The 19302-nt window shown below is 40.7% G+C and overlaps 1 protein-coding gene across 4 annotated transcripts in view; it reads left to right on the forward strand.

Moving 5' to 3' along the window:
* The window catches only part of PTPRK (protein tyrosine phosphatase receptor type K), a 389066-nt gene that overhangs the window by 300424 nt on the left and 69340 nt on the right, over nt 1-19302 (forward strand). For all 4 annotated transcript variants that reach the window (XM_063124699.1, XM_063124696.1, XM_063124697.1 and 1 more), the window contains exons 10-13: nt 932-1133; nt 4008-4113; nt 10984-11257; nt 14083-14119. In XM_063124699.1, the coding sequence (XP_062980769.1) occupies nt 932-1133; nt 4008-4113; nt 10984-11257; nt 14083-14119 (619 nt within the window). The remainder of the gene's footprint in view (nt 1-931; nt 1134-4007; nt 4114-10983; nt 11258-14082; nt 14120-19302) is intronic.

The raw sequence follows: 19302 nt of genomic DNA on the forward strand, positions 1-19302 counted from the left end.
GAATGAGCCCTTGGGGAATGAAGGAAAAACAATAATTTTGCACCCAATTTCCTGTGTTTCCATTATTTTCAGGCCTGGGCAGCCTTGACAATACTACTTTTCTGCTTAAAAAACCAATCAAATGACACTTAACTGCCTCAGACATATATTTACATGACTTAGCATATGCTAATGTCTGCTTATCCTATTAATATTTTAAATGACTGTCTTTTTTGCTAAGTGTAAGCCGCTCCGAGAGCCTTTTTTGGCTGAGGAGCGGGGTATAAGTATGATAAATAAATAATAAATGTGAATGGAAAAGCTCATTTTATCAAAGTCCAGCTCAAACATATATACATAATATAGCTTCCTTCTATGTAGGTAGTACTTTTAACAAAAATTAAAGAAAGATGCAGTGATATGTCAGTTTCTGTAAAAAGTAAAAAAAGATGCTTACTGCCTTCACATGGCTAAACTTGGAGTAAATGACTGACATTATTAGAGAGATTAGAGCAGGCCTACACAATTTATGATCATACATGTTTGGTGTCTCAGGCTCTCAATAAACGGCAAGTCTGGTGATGCTGCAAAAACACAGGAGATATAGCCACCTAGCAAACTACAGTACATGGCCGGTGAGCTGAATTTAGCTTGGTTGGTCACAATTTGGATAGGCTAAGGTTAAGAGAAATGAGTACTGCAATAGTTAAGATTATTTTTTTTCATTTATATCATAGCAACCCTACACAGCAAGACATTGTTTCTGATTTTATAGAGAGCTATGGCAGAAAGATTGTGTTGTGTCTGTTGCAACCCTGCTCTAAACCTCAATTTGAAAGCAGAGGTCCATCCAAATCTAGAAGACTAATCTAAGTGCTTTAGCTCACTGGTTCTCAAAAATTACCTAAGCTTGCCAGAAACTCCACTTAAAACTCTGAAATTGTTTCCACAGGTCAGTTACAGCAGCATACGGTCATTTGATCCTGCAGTTCCAGTGGCCGGGCCGGCTCAAACAGTGTCAAAGCTATGGAACAGTACCCATCATGTCTTTTCCCATCTACACCCTGGGACGACCTACCAGTTTTATATAAGGGCCAGCACTGTCAAAGGTTTTGGACCAGCTACGGCCATCAATGTAACCACCAATATATCAGGTAATGGCAAACATAAAAAAGATAGAGGATTGCACTTAATGAATACACACAATAGGAGATAATGCACACAGTCTGAAGCCCACATTGAGTAGTCTGGGTTGTTTTGCAGTTTTACAAAAGGTTAGCAGGTTCTGCTGTAGTTATATGCAGTCATATTTCTACAGCATATGCTGTCTTTTGGATTGCAGCCCAACATTCATTCATTGTACTAAAGATATTATGGGAATTGGATTTTGCTAAAATCCAAAAGTCGATACATAAATGACAAGGATGGTTCTCTGATTTTAGAATGTTCATTATGTTATATCAGCTGTCTTTTATGTACCACATGTAATGTAAGCTTGTTTTGCATATTAGAAAAATCACATAGAAGGCAATGCATTCACTGGTCTGCGATAGCTTAGTGGCAAGTTCTGGGCCTCCCCTTTGGAGCTTTCTAGGACTACCAGAAGTGATTGCTAAAGTAATGGAAAATGAATGTACTCTGGTCATTGTACTGTGAAGTAGCAGTTCCTCTGACTGTGTGTGTATGTCGTTTCATGTTTTATCTGGGGATTGTGGTTTTACAATAACGCTGGTTAAACAAGCCAGTTTCATAAGCCCTGGTTTGAAGCTGGCTTATTTTGAAACTGATCAGAGCTACTATTAAACCACGTTCCCCAGTTCTGACACCCCAACAAGCCATGTTTAAAATGAAACAGTATCTGCATCATCATCAGAGCTATTAAATGACACATACATTTTGTGTGTTTTTGAGCATTTTGAGTTTTGGTTGGACTGTTATAGATTTATTTAAAGAAACTGGGACAATTTCTAGCTCCTGTTACAAAAGATGGGATACTTTAGTCTTCATAAATGGTTCCAACTTTTCCCCCATTCAGTAACTTATTCATTTTTAACAGACTTGCTTTATTAATCTAATGTACTTTGAAACATTGTAAAACCAGTATGGAAGAAACTCTGTCCTTGCTGCTTGTTGCTTATCACAAAAACGGTAAGGGACCATGAAAGTACGACATACTTTGTTGTTAAGGAACAAGTTGGAGTGAGAATGCCATGCGCAAAGCGTCACTATGCCCCCATGCATACAACAGCCACACACAAGCTGCGATCTTGTTTTTCTGAGGGACACATGCAGAGTTTGTTCACAATGCCACTGCAGAGAGAATATAGCTTGTATAGAAAAGGATAAGAAGAATGGAATGGAAATGGTTGCCTACTGCTGAAATGTATTGTATTGTTTCGTTTGAATAATACTTCTTTACCATCTAGAAGTCCCAAGTGAAAAGTGCTTATATTTCAAAAACAAACTAGGAATAAAAACCAGGTTTTGAGGGATGAATAATTTAGGAAGGCTACATCCAAGTTTTCAAAAGACTTGAAAAATTGTCATTATTCTACAATGCACAACTGTTAGTGCTAACGTCTTTCATTCGGAGCTGCCATCTCCCTGTCATGGCCCTGCAAAATTTCAATCAATTAAGTGGGGGGGGGGGGAATTGAACATGGTACAACAGTTTATACATAATAGATACAATGTTGAACAATATACTCCTGCTACTTGAGGAGTATTTCTTATACAGCACAAGCTGAAACACTGAATAAAAATGGTCAGGGATCATAAAAGATTCTTATTGCAAGTTATTAACTGAGATTATTTCTGTAACACATTTCACACTCCACACTCTTGACAGTTGTGGGCTAATTTAAATGAAATGGAGAGGCTGGTGTTCAGAGAAGCAGTAACAGCCATTGGTAAGGTCAGTCTTTTTACCCTATTAAGGCCATCATTTTCTAGTTTGATCATTTCTGTCAGGTATATTTGGGAGTGACACAAGCCACGCTGGGAATCCTGGCCTGATAATCTCTCCTATAGGGCCTGGCACGTACCAGTTATTTCAGTGGAAGGCTTGGAGCTACAGGTGGTTTTTTTTGGACAGGCCTACTGTAGCATGACGTATAACCCAAATGATGTCCAGATGTAATACACCACAGAATTAAATAATTCTGCCACAGCATCCACTTGGCCAACCTCCAAAAACCACCACATTCCAGGATTTTTTCCTGAATTCTATGGGAGCTCTACTAAGCTCTACTGTAGAGAAGGTGGAAAGCCAGAGAAAAGGATATTGCAGTACTCAATATGACCAGAGCATGAACCAGATCTTTTTCTGTTGTGGTATCCTTCCTGTGGACCTTCCATCCTGAGGGAAACTTTTTTGACCAGCCTGCTTCTAGCATTAAGGAAAGGGGTCAGAGTTTACGTTTAAAAAAAAAAAAAGACCAGGTTTTGGTACTTTCCTGGTAGTGCTCTAATCTACTTTTAGATGTTTGGTCTGGAATCAGTTGAGTGTGTGATCTTTTTCCCTGGTTGTTTTAACTGTTAGTTTTAAATTGTTGCTGTTCTAATTTTTATTAATAGCCAGTTCTTGTTGAAAAGTGGGATAGAGAGGGAAGGGAAAACTCTGCATCCAGTGATTGATCACAGTGTATCCAGGTGATCTGAAAGGTCATAAAATACCTTCTCTGTAGGGCCCTTTACAACCTTAGCAGAAACAGCCTGCAGACAAACCAAAGACATTAGAATTTGATTTACTCATAGAAGATGTGCATGCAATTTTTGAATTTCTCCTGCCTTACCACTTCCTGTTTCTATTTACCATATATTTGTTTTTGCCGTAGTTAGATATATTTTAAACCCAAAACTGAAGTCACACACCAACGAGAGCTGGCAATTTGCTGCAGCACTTTGTAAAACTAAGCAGTCATTCAACAGCCATTAAGAAACGTGATGTTATACAAATTGTAAACGGCTGTGTGAAACTGGTAGGAAAAACGCATATTTTAATCCAACTTTAATTTTCTTTTGATCAGCTCCCACATTACCAGACTATGAAGGCATTGATGCATCTCTCAATGAAACTGCCACCACCATAACTGTACTCCTGAGACCAGCACAGGCCAAAGGTGCTCCAATCAGGTAAAAAAGAAAGAACAGCAGCAGCGTGTGGACCCAACAACTTCTTGACCACGCATTCCTCACCCCTGTCCTATAGAGTGGGGCTTACATCTAAGTAAACATATACATAGTGTTGGGGCTGCATGACCCCGTTTAGTGTTGGTCCAGTAGTAAAGATCTGTGACACCTGGGATCAAGTTCCACTTCTGCTATGGGCCTCTTCGTAGGCCATGGATCAGGTGTTTCTTTATTTGCTTGTTTGCTTACAGCCTTCCCCCCCCCCTGTCCTTCAGCCATAAAGGCTCCCAGTGTGGCTCGCAAAGATAAGTACTATGACAGTCCCTGCCCTCAGGCTTATACTCTAAATTTAAGACATGACACATGAGGAATAAGGAATAGGGAAGGAGGATTTATATCATTAAAATGCTTTAAAGCCTCTTTAAAGAGGTGATGGAGACAGTTTGCTTCCTCTTCCTCTTCTGCTCAAAGGGCACTTGGTTGGAATAACCTCTGTGTATTCCTTGCCTTGAGGGGAGGAGGGACAGAAGCCACCAGTGAGAAAGATGATGTTGGCAGATCACCTAGATGGCATCTTCTTCCTCACCTAGTGCTATCTCTCAGCCACCATAATTAAAAGCTGTAACAGTGACATAGGGTGAGCGGCATACACAGGCAACAATACCTTGCAACCAGCTCCAGCAGACAAATTCAGAAAATCTGGACATGCAAGGGGAGCATGCCTTACTTTGCTAGGAGTAAGTGGATTAAGGATGCTAAGGCCTCTTGCCTGTGTACCTTACCTGTCTGGATTCAGTTGGTTCAGCCAATTTTCTTCATTCCCAGTCCTGATACTGGAACAATAAACATTTAAAGGTTTTATATTTTATCACGTATTTTAGGGTTTTAATTTTTCCAAAATGTCCAGAGAGCTTTATCTACTGGCCAGTATAAAAATGTAATAAACAGACAGACAGAAAAAAGTGATCGGAGCAACAGACTGAGGGGTGGTAAGATGTGACACGGGGGCGGGGGAAGAGGTTGAGAGCTGCTATCCTGTGAACTGCATTTATCCCATATCATACGTGAAAGACATGAGATGTATTTATTTCTCAGGTTTATTTGTCACCTTCTAGCTAATAGGGCAATGTACAATAAAACGACAAATAAAACCCAGAAGTAACATAATGAAATAATAAATTAAAAGCAGAAATCATTTTAAAGCAGCAGAGGCTAAAACCGGCATCAAAATATCAAAAACAAAACTCCTTAAAAACACCGCATAGCAACAGAAACAGCACAATGAACAATCAATTAAAAGCAGCACAGCCAAGAAATCTGTAGCAAAGGCTAGAAGCAGGCGACAGAAGAGAACTAAAAGTATCAAGACAAAATTACTTGAACACAGCACAACAGCAGAGATAGAAAGGATTAAAAGGCCTGAGAGAATAAAAAGCTCTTTGATGTCTCTGAGGAGGGTATTCCACAGTTGGGAGCCGGGGGGAGGGGGACGACTACCAAAAGGCCTGCTCCCAAGTAACCATATGTGGTACCTCAGCATGCAAGGCTACTCGGACCAGCACCTTCAATGATCATCTCAGGGCTCAGGTAGGAATATATATATATATATATATATATATATATATATATATATGTGTGAAGAGGTGCTCTTTTAGATACTGTGGCCCCAAGCCACAAATGGCTTTCTAGGTTAATGCCTGCATTTTGAATTGGGCCTGGAAACAAACCGGGAGCCAGTGAAGATGATAACATACTGGCATGCTATACTCATAACGCCCAGTTCCAGCCAGTAGTACTCTAGCCTCTATGTTTTGTACCAACTGAAGTAAAAAAAAGAAAAGTGCCCGGCATGATTGCATCTAGTTTGAGCCCAGCTCTTGCTCTTTGTTTACTGATTTGACTTATATCCAGGATCCTGTGTTGAGGCAGAAGCCACAGCTGACGTCCTGGAAGCAGCGCGCCTCCAGATGCATTTTTGCCAATACATTTCTATTCTCGAACTCTCCAGCAAATGCGGATGTTAAACAGTTGCCTGGTTTAAAGATGCAGTGTTCAATTATGCATTATAGGAATCCGCCTTCCCTATATAAATGCCCCCTTGCACTCCTTCCTGCTCCATGCACAGGCCCCTTGAAGCAGAAGTGCTGGAATCCAGTTCAAATCTGCAGGTGCTGTCAGTCATTCCTTAAGATGCAACGTGCTGCGCTACTCACAGCTCTAATCGTGACATAATCGTGTCTCGCCTGCCAAGTGTTATCTCATAATCTCTAGTTTTCTTTATGGCCTCCTGATGTTGTAAGCCAAACCGCAGACATGAAATACACCAGGAGACTGGATGGATCCATTTTTATAATCAGATGTTAAGCCTTACTTTTTACCAAGCTGGAGATTCCCAGCTCAGCCAGTAAGGAATAAACATTTATTCATCAGTGAGCTGCACAAAAAAAAGTGATTTGCTTATCACTGGCAGCATGGACTGGTTAAGCCTCTCTGCTGAGCGATGTCCTCAAGATTTATAAATAAATACGCCAGGAAATTGCTAATAGAATGATTATGGGTATTCCGTTGATTTGTTGTTGTTTTGTTCGTGTTGGGTGTTGTTGTTTTTTGTGGTGGGGGAGATATTTCAAACTGGTAAGAGCTATATTGTTCCATATATAAAGATAACAAAGGAAGATAACTAGGAACTGGTTAATTCTTTTGAGTCCTGTTTGCATAAACAGCAAATAAGGACATAAAATTGTTCCTGGAATGTACTACATCAGATGGCACATGGGGATTCTCAAGACTGAATATTCTTGCATATAAAATAAACTCACTGCAGGTTGAAGCCTAGATGTCAGGGAAAAGTGTTCTAATCTACCCTTCTTCCTGATATACTAGTTTTGTATATGCCGTATTTTTTTTTCCAATTATGCAATCTTCCACCTGCAGTCTTAAGTGGCACAGTGCAGGGTCAGATTTAATAGCAGAGGATGGTTGATAAACGCAAGAAATACTTTTAAAACTGGAAGTTTACCTAAAGAACATAACTTGTTACAGTCATGGCTTCTAGTTGTTGGAGAGGGAGAGAGGGAGAGAAATGGAGGAGCGTCTCCTAGCTCCATCATGCAAGGTGGATAGAAAAGGAATGGCTTAGGCAAAGAAAAGGAACATACTTATACAGAAAAGGTGGGAATGGTGGAAAGACCAAATACCTTTTGTTTACTGGGCAATACCCACTATCTCCTCCCTAGCCTCTGCGGGAGTGGTTCATTCTGTTAACCCCTGACCCTAGAGTTATCCCAGAAGGCTTAAAGTGCAAAGTCAAGTTAACCCTTGCATCACCTCCCCAAAACTCCTCCCTCCAGGGTTATTCTTCTGTCGTCATTCTTCCAACAAGATTTACTGTTTCATCTGATGGTTTGTGAAGTAAGCCTCAGTGGCCTTGAAACAGCAAAACTCGAACATGCCAGATCTTTTTAGGCATTCAAAATAAACTCCTGAAGAAGCCGGAGGGGCTGCGTTCCTGTACCTCCAGGCGAGAGCTTCGGGCCTTCATGCATTCAGCACAACAGTGCAAAGAGGGATTCTGTGCATGTTCAGCTGAATGCATCTAGATGCCTATGTGTGATCAGGAACACCCTGCCTTATCAAAGTTCCTGATCACACAGAGTCTTCTAAGCTCATTCAGCTGAACAGTGTGTTTCGAACCCAGCCCTCCAGTCCTTCCTGCCTCTGAAGCCCCCTCAACATGGACATTAGGGCCAAGGCTAACTTGTACAATCCCACTCTTCACCCTTTTGAGTGCCTAAAGGGAGCTACCCTCTCCCTTGGTTTCTTTTCTAAAAAAATAAAGTTTTGGGGGGTGTGGGGTGTTCATTGGCTTGTTTTTGCAAATCTTTCCCTGAATGGGATCTTGGTTTCATGTTAAAACAGAAATTGGATCATAAATAAAGCCTTAAACGGCGTATCTTTCCCCTCCCCCTTTGTTTTATATATACACATTGCACTCTGCTTCCATTCTCTCCTCTGGCGTTCTTCTAAACTGGCCAGATATTGAAATTGACAGGTTGACTGATCTCCTGATACTTTGGAGAGCAGAAGTCTTGTCAATTGTTCTGCATTGGCAGCTCAGAAGAAAGGAGCGACAGTGTCTGCAGAGGCAAAGATAAGATGTCTGTGTTCCCAACAGAGATCTAGTTGCATATACAGAACGTAATTGTAACCTATTACTGCCTAAATTCTTAAAAGGTAGGAAGTAAAGAAAGCATATACTATTTAACATCTGTAAGAGGATCTGAAAAGAAAATTCATGGAATAAACTTTGTTTGTTTCGCTTATCACCATTTGCCCACACTGCTTTTCATTCCCTGGGGTCATGCTCATTTTGCTTTTTGCTAGCTTATTTGATTTTACCACCAAAACAAAAAACACCCAGCCATGACTCTATGGAAGCAATGTGAATCTTCTCTATCATTGCCTCACTGCAAGATCATAGACAGTGGAACTTAATTTCAAAATAAATGTGTGTGCTTTCCCCAGCATGTGATAATCAAGAATGTCAGTCAGCTAAGGGTGTGATCCTATGCATGTTTAGACAGAAAAAATAGTCCTGGCTAGGGAATGCTGGGAGTTATAGGAGTTTTTTTCTGTCTAAACATGCATAAGATCATGCCCTAAATTTCTTCCATTTAAAAAACTTGGCACTTTTTTTTAGATAGAAACTTTATTTATTAATTAATCAGCTAAAATGCCTCTGTCAGGTAATTAATCAAAGTTGCATTTGAAAAGGTGCTACACTTCTAATGAAAGATGACACTGCAGAGCTGTAATGTAGCTCAAATATTGCTGTTGGGAGCAAGACTGGGAGAGATAGGCCACAGCAACCCTATGATGTAAGGCAGTGTTAATATCACCTTGTTGCAGGCTGGGATGGAGATTACAACCCTCCTGGATTATGATCGCTCGTTTTAGACAGGAGGCTGAAGTTATTCAGTGGTGGTTTACCACAACTTCCTAACAATAGTTTCAGAGTACTAGGTCTGCAATGGTGTAATTGTAACACCCTCCCCTTTCTCGTCAGTAGGGTCCTCACAGATCCATCCAGTGGCTTCCATTGTCAGAAATGGATTGTAAGGAACGGTTATTGTTGCCTGTTCCTTGAATGGCCTTGCAGCCACACTGATACCAGAGCTGTTCTTGGTTCTCCAGGTCCCAAGTAAGAGACTGGCAACTGGATGTATATCAACTGGAAATCCAGTTGATCCTTTAAGCTCTCCCCCACAAAGAACTTGAGGCATGGTGAGGGGAAACCCTTTTGAAGGCCAAAGTTTGGGGGGCAGTCCCAATTAATGGGGGGCTGTGTTTTTAATTTATTTATTTAAGGTTGTAACCCTAAAGATAACTTACACCTTGAGTATGCATGCATGAAACTTGTTTTTTTAACTGTGTCTGACACAGCCATGTGGCTCAAATGGATTCAAGTATGCAATTGAGTGATTGAGTGAGCCTCCGTGCCTTTAGATTTTGAATGGATCCCTGTCATCAAAGCACTGCCCTGCTGTTGAGACAGTCAAAATTGGAAGTTGGTGCTAATTTTTACTATTTCTGATTAAAGGCTAACTTTAGTTAGTTGGACTAGCTAATGCTGAAAAAAAGGGGAAGGAGGAGCTTGTGGCCTTCTCTTTAAACCATGTTTAAGGAATCAGCAGTGTTACATCTGCCCTTGGCCTTGACTTTAGAGATTTATAGTGGAGAGTATCGACCATGCGTCAGAAACAACTCGGAATATTGCTTTCTTTGAATGGTACTTATGCCTACAAGATGCCTACCTGCTTAAAAGATTTCCATATTACATTGAATGCGGACTCCCTTTCTTTTAGTATGCTTTCATTTTATTTGCAGGGGGGTGGGGTGGGGAAAAGATTTTGAAATGCCTGAAACTGTTACTCTGTTTTGAATTCAATATCGTCCTTTATGGCACGTTCTATCAGAACATCCAAGTGCTGGTTATCTATTAGTGAAATGTTTCACTTGTTTGCCTCTTTCCTTTGGTAAGGAAAGAAATTAGAATTATGTCTTCTTCTAAAATGACATTTTCATGAGGAATGACCAAGAGCTGTCATTACGGGGAAGGTATTGGCAAGTTTAGGCTGAAGCTTGTCTTTGGTGTGTGTGTTAATTATTATTAAATAGGCTGAATACCATCTGTGCCAGCAATTTGTAACGTTTTTGTCAGTGGCAACTGCAGAGAACGGAGGCAGACTATTCGGAGAGAGTGGACAGATTTCCATCCATCTGTGCTTGTATTACAGGATGTCGCTTACACTTTAGGTCTGCATAGCTGTGAGCCAAGTTAGATGGCCATCAAGGTCAAAAGGTTAGAGATGCCTGTCGACACGCTTTGTCTCTAATAATATGACAACTGCAAATTGGTGCTTCAGGCATTGCCGGGAGGCCGCCACGTTGAGCCTTGAAGCTGAGCTTTCTATAATATCATTTCAAAGGCAAATGCTAACTTCAAATGCTGCAAATTATCAAGCAGAAAACGTAATCTGTTACAAATGTCTATGTCCAATGTGAGATTCAGTCTTGGGCTGTTTAATACTTCAAAGTCTGTGTCAATGTTGAGAAAGGTTTTCTTGTTGTTCCATTATATCTTTGGGGAAGAGAGCCTGAGATAATCGTATTGGCAGAAAAACTGGGTGGGATTAAATATTATGGAAAATAAAATCAACCACTTCCCAATCAGAGCCTTTCATTGAAAATAATTTAGTTATTGAAGACAGAAATGGTCACTTTCAATCTTGTTTATCTCCTCATCTTGTGCTTTTGTATTTGGTGCAATACAGTCAGGTGTGCTGAATTGTTTTTTGTCTTGGTTTTGAACAGTGCCTATCAAATTGTTGTTGAAGAGCTGCATCCTCATCGAACCAAACGAGAAACAGGTGCAATGGATTGCTACCAGATACCCATCACGTATCAAATTGCTCTGAGCGGAGGCTCAGCATATTATTTTGCTGCAGAATTGCCACCTGGTAACCTTCCTGAAGCAGCCCCTTTCACAGTTGGTGACAATAGAACTTACCAAGGCTTCTGGAACCCACCTCTAGCTCCTCGGAAGGGGTATAATATCTACTTCCAAGCCATGAGCAGTGTTGAGAAGGTAAGGCACCTACCAGGTTTTCCTTCTGAAACAGATCCGATGTATTCCTGCAGAATATTTGGACTATCAGACCAAGCTCACGGTCAATGGAGATGTTTTAGGGGACACAAAGCAGGCTTGTATATCTGATGCATTAGGATTTTGACTTTTTTTTCTTTCACACAGCAGCCTCCCCACACACGTCCATAGTAAACAACTCTTGATCCCCCAAACCGTTTCAAACGATGCTTGCTGAGCAACCTGTTAGAAGGAAAGACAGAATAATGTCGTATTAGCATTTATTTCTTGAAAGCATTTTTATCCTGCCTTTCCTCCAAACAACTTCAATATTGCTAACAACAATAAAATAATAATAATAATAATAATTTTTAAAAAAACTACAAAAAATGAAAATGGCACTGTTTAAAACAACAAACAGTGCCCAATGAAAACAGTTAAAGGAGTTTCTAGACCTGGACGTGTGTCTGGAGTTGTCCCAAGCCTGGGGTAGAGCAGCCTTCTCCAACCTGGAGCCCTCCAAATGTTTTGAATGACAACTCCAAGCATTCTTGACCATTTACTGTAGTATTTGGGGACTTGACGTTCAAAATATCTGGAATTCACCAGGTTGGGGAAGGCTGGTGAAGAAAATTCAAATGGCACAACTCTTGTGGTGGGTGAATAATAGGATCTGAATGGACAATTTACTTCCCTTTAGTTGTATTCCAAAATCTGCCACCAGAGGGAGGCCATTTTACCTTGTCTGATGCATGTTGCACCCTGGATTTTGGCCTGAATTGTTGGTTCTGTTACTATCTGAATTCTTACTCAGGGCTCCTTTTTCAGACTGTATGTTTCTGTGCCATTCATATTCCAAACATGTTTTGTCTGACAGAAAATATTACTATTTGAAAATATAATAAGTCTTTGAGCAGTATTTTTAGTGAAATAATTTTAGCCATGTTATGATTTTGTATTTCCAAGAAAATGATCCTCATCCTACCTACTGTTCTCAGTGCCCATAAAGTTCTGAAGATTAAATTGCTTCAAGATAAACAAAATCCAGGTTTCTCAGCAGGCTAATAAGACATTACCAACTTTAACGGGCCTTGCACACCAAACATGAGATTTTAAAAAAAATTGTTTTAAAAAGCCACTTGTTGTGAAGTAACTTCCATACGCACGGTCTGTTTGTGAAAAGCCTCAGTATACAAGTTCAAAATTGCTTGACTGCTGTGCGGGTACTAAAGGTATGGCTGCAGATCTCCATTGCTATTTCCTCACGGTTTGATATCTCAACGCCATTGAGTACTGCTTCTATTTCAGTATGCATATTGATAGAGAACAAAGCAACAGGAAGTTAAATATTGCAGGCAGCCCTAGGTGTGAAAAACAACATGACTTGATAAACCCCATGCTGCTGCCACTGAATCATTTTCTCGTATAAACTGAAATATGAGATGGGAAAAGGAGGAAACGGCATTCAGAACAATAGCTGGGATGTTTAAAACTTCAATTTAAAAATTAAGTATCGTTTTGTGTGAGATCCGGACTCCTGGTTATTGTGTCCCGGGAGCAGATGGCTGGGGCAAGATGAGGGCGAAAGGAGGGATTTATGGGAGATTGCTACTAGACAGATAGGTTTCAGGGATGTCAATCAGCTTTCAAAAGAAACTAAACTGGTTTCTACCCTGCCATGTGGATTTCTGCTGTCATTAGTAATGAAGAGATCATAGCTATTGATGACTTTGCTATTGAGTCCCTAGAATGAAGTCTTGCCTAGTGTCTATAATTAAAAAAATTAGCTGTTTAGAGTAGCAAGTTGTGGAAAATGTCATAGTTTGTGAAGCTATATGTGAGAACAGCTGTAGAGCTGGAGGATTTTCCTGATGAGAGAAGTGTGTGATAAAAAAAATGATTGTAGAAAACTGTGTTGCAGTGTTGACAGAAAGGAAATATTATACCAAGTTAGCCTATATGTTCAATTGGGACCTGGGGGACCTATGTGCCAATATAAAAGAGCTGTTCTACAGAATCCTTTCCAGATGGTACATGGCCATCCTTCAACCTAACTTTAAACCTGGGATGGAGAATGGGAACTTTTTCCCCACATCTGATCAGAATTTAAAATTGTGCAGGAGTTTTAGCTTGATATGTTAGACTTAGGCAGGATCTTTACTAATGCTTTAAAACAATTTATAACAGTTGTGACAACTGTTGGGGCCCATGACATACTCCATATACAGTTTTCAAACCATTTTCGAAGTGCCATATCCTGATTGGTGTAGATCTGGCCCAGATCAGTTGTAGCACAATAAGGCACCCCACTTCCTATAAATTCACCCTACATTTTGCTGTATTTTTGATGGGTGATACCCAAGTCATGATTTATCCTTGTATCTTATTTACTGTTGGTAGCTAAACCAGAATTAGCTAAAAGGTGGAGTTTCTTCTACCTTCCCTCCATTCTTCATTGGTTTAGCATAGTATGGAGTTTTCTCATTGCTGAAAAGATTATGCACCAAATAGAAGTCAGTGTGGGCAGAACACACCAGATGCCTTTCATCTTACCTGAAGTCCATTCACTGAGTATGCCAGATATCTTGATGGATCCAGAAGCATCGCCTGACAAATATAAAACTATATACACAAATTAAAGCCTTGTCAAAAAAAAGTTCATCATGCCATGCTTTATTCACCATATATGTGAGTAGGCTGAATTAAACTAAGTTTTGCAGAATTTCCCAAGCAATCCCACGCTGATGCACATTGCTGATGCTACTAATGAGGCTGGAAAATTGAGGCACGAACTAATTGCATTTTTTCTTCAATTTTCTTCTTAATAGGAGACCAAAACTCAGTGTGTTCGAATTGCTACCAAAGGTAAGCAGTTTTCCCCCTCTGAACAAGAGGGTTTTTACATCTTGCTTTGGAGCTAATTAAATGTGGCATTTGTGTTGCTGGGAATTTGTACTTGGAGCTCAGTTAAAGTGTCAGTAAAATGTTTGGCCTCTGCTTGATATCTTAACATATGACAGGGTGCAACCTCCTCAGGGGTTTTGTTTGTTTATTTTATGGTGGGGGGGGAGTGGAAGGTTTGCTTACTTGCGGAAAAAAACTGTGGCATGAGTAAGCAGGTTTTTGAGAAAATAAGGAAAGTTCATTTCAGTTGCTTGGAGGCTTGTAGGTTTCAGTTCTTGTGAGGAGCTAGAGAAATAGAGAAAAGTAAGTGTGACTTGTAGAGTAAAAAACTTTTTAATTCTTTAAGGAAGCACAACAGTAGAGCAGGTGTGGCCAACTTATAGACCCTCAAATGTTTTGGCCTCCAATTCCCATCATTCTTCATCATTAGCTATGGTGGCTAGGGTTCTTAGCAGTTGTAAGTAAAACATCTGGAGGGCCACAAATTGCCTCCGCCCTAGAGAAATGGCCTGCAGTATTGGTATAACATGACAATGAATGATGTTTCACTGTAATCCTGCTCCCTGGTCTGTTGCTTGAACTGATTGTGTAGCCATTTCTTAAAACGTAGAGAATAGAAAACTAAGCAACGTGTGGATAAGACAGTCTGATTGGGAATAGGTTTGGATCCCCTCACCCCCCAAAAGCTGTGAATAGATAGCTGGTTGCCAGGTTAAATTATATTTCCCCCTATAAAACACCTTAATCTTACAAACCTGCATCTTCAAATAAGAACTTGGAACTCATAATACCAGTCTCCTGCTCTGTGTTTACAATATTAGTTAGTCATTAATTCTAGCTCCATTTACACACTTCCCATGTGTAGGCCCTTACTGTGTTGAAGCAGGACCTGGGCCAAGCTTTTAGCCCTGTTCCTGATACTGTGTGTCCATCCTTGCAAAGGAAACCCAGTGCACCAGGAACTCTTCACATGTAAAGTTTCCATGTGGTCAGAACAGCCCTGCTATCAGGTATCCTGGTCATGCTGAGCCGCTACACACAAGCAGCTGCTTGTGCACTGAGGTTCCTTTACAGGCACCCAGGCTCCATGCTTGGATGTCAGAAGATAAATGCACAACATTGCGGGTGGGGCTAAAAGTATGACCCTGTTCCCGATTCAACACGGGAAGCCCCTACATGTGAGCAATGCATCGGTCTTTTATTAGACTTAGATGTTAGGTTGAGGGAGAGTAAAATGGAAGAGCATTATAAATAATCAGATTATGGGCAGAATCCATCACTGCCCAGCCATTACATAGTTGGCTGCCAATTGTGGTCCGCACATGGCCAGCCCCAACACTTTTGTTCCACAAGCGGCTCCAACTACTTACAAAACCATGATTTTGTGGTTCTGGAGGCAAGCCCCAAAATGAGTGGAAACAGTTGTTTCTGGAAGGGGGCAGATCAGTGGAGCCCCCTTCGGACTTGCCCCCTTCCAGAAACAACTGTTTCCACTCATTTTGGGTCTGCCTCTGAAACCGCTAAACACAATTCTGCAAGTGGCCCAGAAGTGGCGGTGCTGCCCATGTGCAGACTACAATCAAGAGCCAGCTCCTCCAGTGGCTGGATTCTGCCCATTATTTGACACATCTTGGTGTGCACCCATTATGTGTATTTGTTGATATAATCAGGAAAAGCACAAAATATTACGTTTTCTAAAATTGGTAACTAAGATGGGAGAGATTTCTAGAATAAATGCTTCAGGGAAGATGAACTGTGTGTGCAACCTGTGTGTTCTGTCTCCTTTCCAATTATTATTTGCTTAAAAAATTACCTTAACTTAAAAATGATAGTTAAGCCTTTTGTGTATGATCATGTCAGTGTTCCTTGGAATAATCCTATGTGGGGAATCAATATTATGAAGGGCTGTGGCTGACATGAGTTTTGAACCTGAAAGTTCCCTGCTCACAGCCCACTATACCACACCAGCTCTTATTTGGTCAGTATGTACCATCCACCCCAATCAGCATTTTAATTTTTTTATTCTGAAGGCTTGTAAATAAACAGCTCACATTATATTGTAGTACCTTCCTCTTATAAGGAGAGAACCTAGAGACAGACATGAAATAGGAACACGTTCCTACCTCTGCTTTCTTTTCTTGAATTTAGAAAAAAAAATTCTAGATAAAATTAAATAGCATTCCCCTCTCAGTAGTTTGGGATGGGGCGCAGTATAAAATACCCATAATTCAAAGTGCAGGTTGAAGCTGAACACATTCTCAGTTTGGTAACTACAACACCATCCAACAGGTCTGCCAAACCTTTCACTACATCAATTCATAGTGAAAAGTACATTTTTTAAAAATCCATTCTTTCTGAAATCTGTCAAAGGGATTTGGTTTTCTTGTATGGCTGATGCTGCAGTGTGTTGCAACTGATTGCGCAGGGAGTATCTGGCATGTATTTAATTTGCGAGGTGCTGGTGTGGGAGCGTGTGACCCATTTGTTGATAGCAAGCTGCTCTTGGCAATTCGAGGCCCCTTTCTATGAACACCAGTGGCAAATTTTAAATTACTTAATACCTTTGGGGCTTGGAGCATTGCCCAGAGTGGGAAATATGAAATCAAATTATTCTGATAAGCACATCACATAATCACAAGCAATAAAGAGCAAGGACCCAAAATCATTTTGCAGGCTACTTTGGCAGCCATCCCAAAATCTACAGTAGTCTTGTTCCCTTCCCTTACAAAATTTAAAGCTTGTCCATCAGCCAGAGTTGAGCTCCTTAATGTTTCCAGGTAACTCGTAATTGTATGACATTTTAGGGACATATTACATATAATAAACGCAGAAGGCTTTAGAGATTTTTTGTGAAATTCTTGGTAGAATTTGAATTCATTTTCCAGCTCAAAGGACAAGGAATAGGCAGTCATTCTCACGGCAGTTGCAATTATGTTTCAGTTTTGAGAGAAGGGTATTTTACATGATACTATAAATGACATCCTTTCCTCCAGGTGACACAGGAGCGTGGCCTGGCAAGCAGTGGTTGTGATGGGACCAACAGTATCCAGACCACGTCAAGTCACACACACTTCAAAAGACTGTCAAGAAATTAAGAATATAGAAAACATTCACACATTTTACAGAATACTCAAACACAGGGAACCTTAATTTATCTGTATTAGTCCTCTTTTTTATATTAGGGGTACATTGTGACACATAAGAACAACAGATAGTGAGGTAAACTTTAAAAGTACAAACGCAAGCACATTCCTCACTTCTCTTCCTTCCACCGTGTTCTCTCTCTCTCTCTCTCTCTCTCTCTCTCTCCACACACACACACACACACACACACACACACACATGCAAGAATAAGACACTTTCTTCATGTACATACAAACTGGAGACTCTGTGCTCCAGTTCTTCCTCTTCTGTAGCAGCACTTCCAGCGCCAGGCAAGTGAGTGATACCTTGACTTGGCACAGGCGCTGCTGAAAACTTCCAGCAGTCTGTCTGAGATCATGGGTAGAGTAGATTCTAGGTGCAGGAATTGCTGAGGAGGTCAGGAGAATCTGAAGGAACAATCATCTGTGGGCATGGCTAGATGATGGGATATCCCAGGGGATCCCAGGAGCAGGGAGGGATGATGCCTCCCTTTCCCCAGGATATTGGCATAGTCTTTAATCCTGGTTTTTACCACAGTCTTGGGCTCATCCTGAGACCACGGGACGTGTGGCCAGCCATCCCAGTTTTGTTCCGGCTCCTCACAAGTAACCGCGAGGACCCGGGCATGGGGCATGGAGCTCCTGAGGGGGTGGGTGGGGTGAGGTGGGGTAAAGTATCTGTGAGGGGAGGTAATGTATCTGTGTTTGCAATAGACTGGTGATGTAGATGTAGTTGTTATGCATCTCATCATCTTTAATCCGCTTTTCTATAAAAATCCTAATGAGGTTCTCTGAAATGTGATCTATTTGTAACCCTGCAGTTGGAACTACCTGCTCTCTCTTTATTGAAACTTTGAACGTGGCCATTTCCTTGTAAAAAACAACCACCACAGACCGATGGCAGTCAACAGTTAGTTTGCCATTCTTATTTATCACCATTTCTTTTACCATAATCTTGTGATCCCCGAAGGGGTGTCCTATGGGCCATAGGATATAGTGGGACCCCCTCTCCAGCTTGTACGGAGGTCTACAAGCAGAGAAAGAGGTCCATCCTTGGAAGCCTCCATGTGGTGATGGAAATGCTTGTCCCATTTCTCCTCTGATGGAATTCTGATAACCGAGAAGGACAAAAAGTAGGAGTTCTGGGGCTGGGTGGGGGACCATGTGCAGGATCCAAAGTCCTCCCATTCCCCCATCATGACCCTGAAATGGGGAAAGAACCACACCATCCCAGACGGTGGTGTAGTTTATTTCCCTCCCATTTGGATCAATGTGAATGGAAAAGTTGAAATGGAAAAAATGCAGGCAAAAAACCCCACCCTTCACCAAAAAGGTGTAAAATGCTCCAACCCATGAGGTGCTGGTTCACCTGCCACATATCCTTCTTCCCTCATCCCCATCGTAAGGGAATTTAGCACTAATCCTAAAATTATATGGTATTTTTTTAATATAATCTGCTGGCTGGCTGCATAACTACATGTTTCTCAAATAAGCTGAGTAAAAAAGATCATCACAGCAATGGGAGACTTACTTTTATATATAAAAAATACCTGGTAAAGAATTCTATTAGAAATTAGGTTATGATGTGCACTATTCTCAACATTTTCAGTGCAGTTAAACATCTTTGAAGGCTAGTGTCTGTTTTCCCACAGGATATATAAAATATTAATACATACTTTTATGTATGTTGTGACATGCCTTCTAGTGTATTTCCCAGCAGTATTACATTCTTTGTGGATTTGTTTTTATTCAAACAGAATCTACTTGAAACCAAATTTGTTTTTAGGCTTCCTGGTGGGAGTTGTTTACTAAAAATAAACAAATAACAAGTCTCGTTTCCAGGTAATCTGTTTTCCTTTAACCAGTTAGATACCTAGATAGTCTTGAATTTCATAGAAGGCCATAATATTAGGCAGATTACGCTGAACAGTGGAGGTGGTGGCTGATGTCGATGCATATAGGTGATGCATATTTTTGATACAGTATGTTGACTATCAGTAT

Source organism: Elgaria multicarinata, chromosome 4 (assembly GCF_023053635.1).
Source record: "Elgaria multicarinata webbii isolate HBS135686 ecotype San Diego chromosome 4, rElgMul1.1.pri, whole genome shotgun sequence".
Taxonomy (NCBI): Eukaryota; Metazoa; Chordata; class Lepidosauria; order Squamata; family Anguidae; genus Elgaria; species Elgaria multicarinata.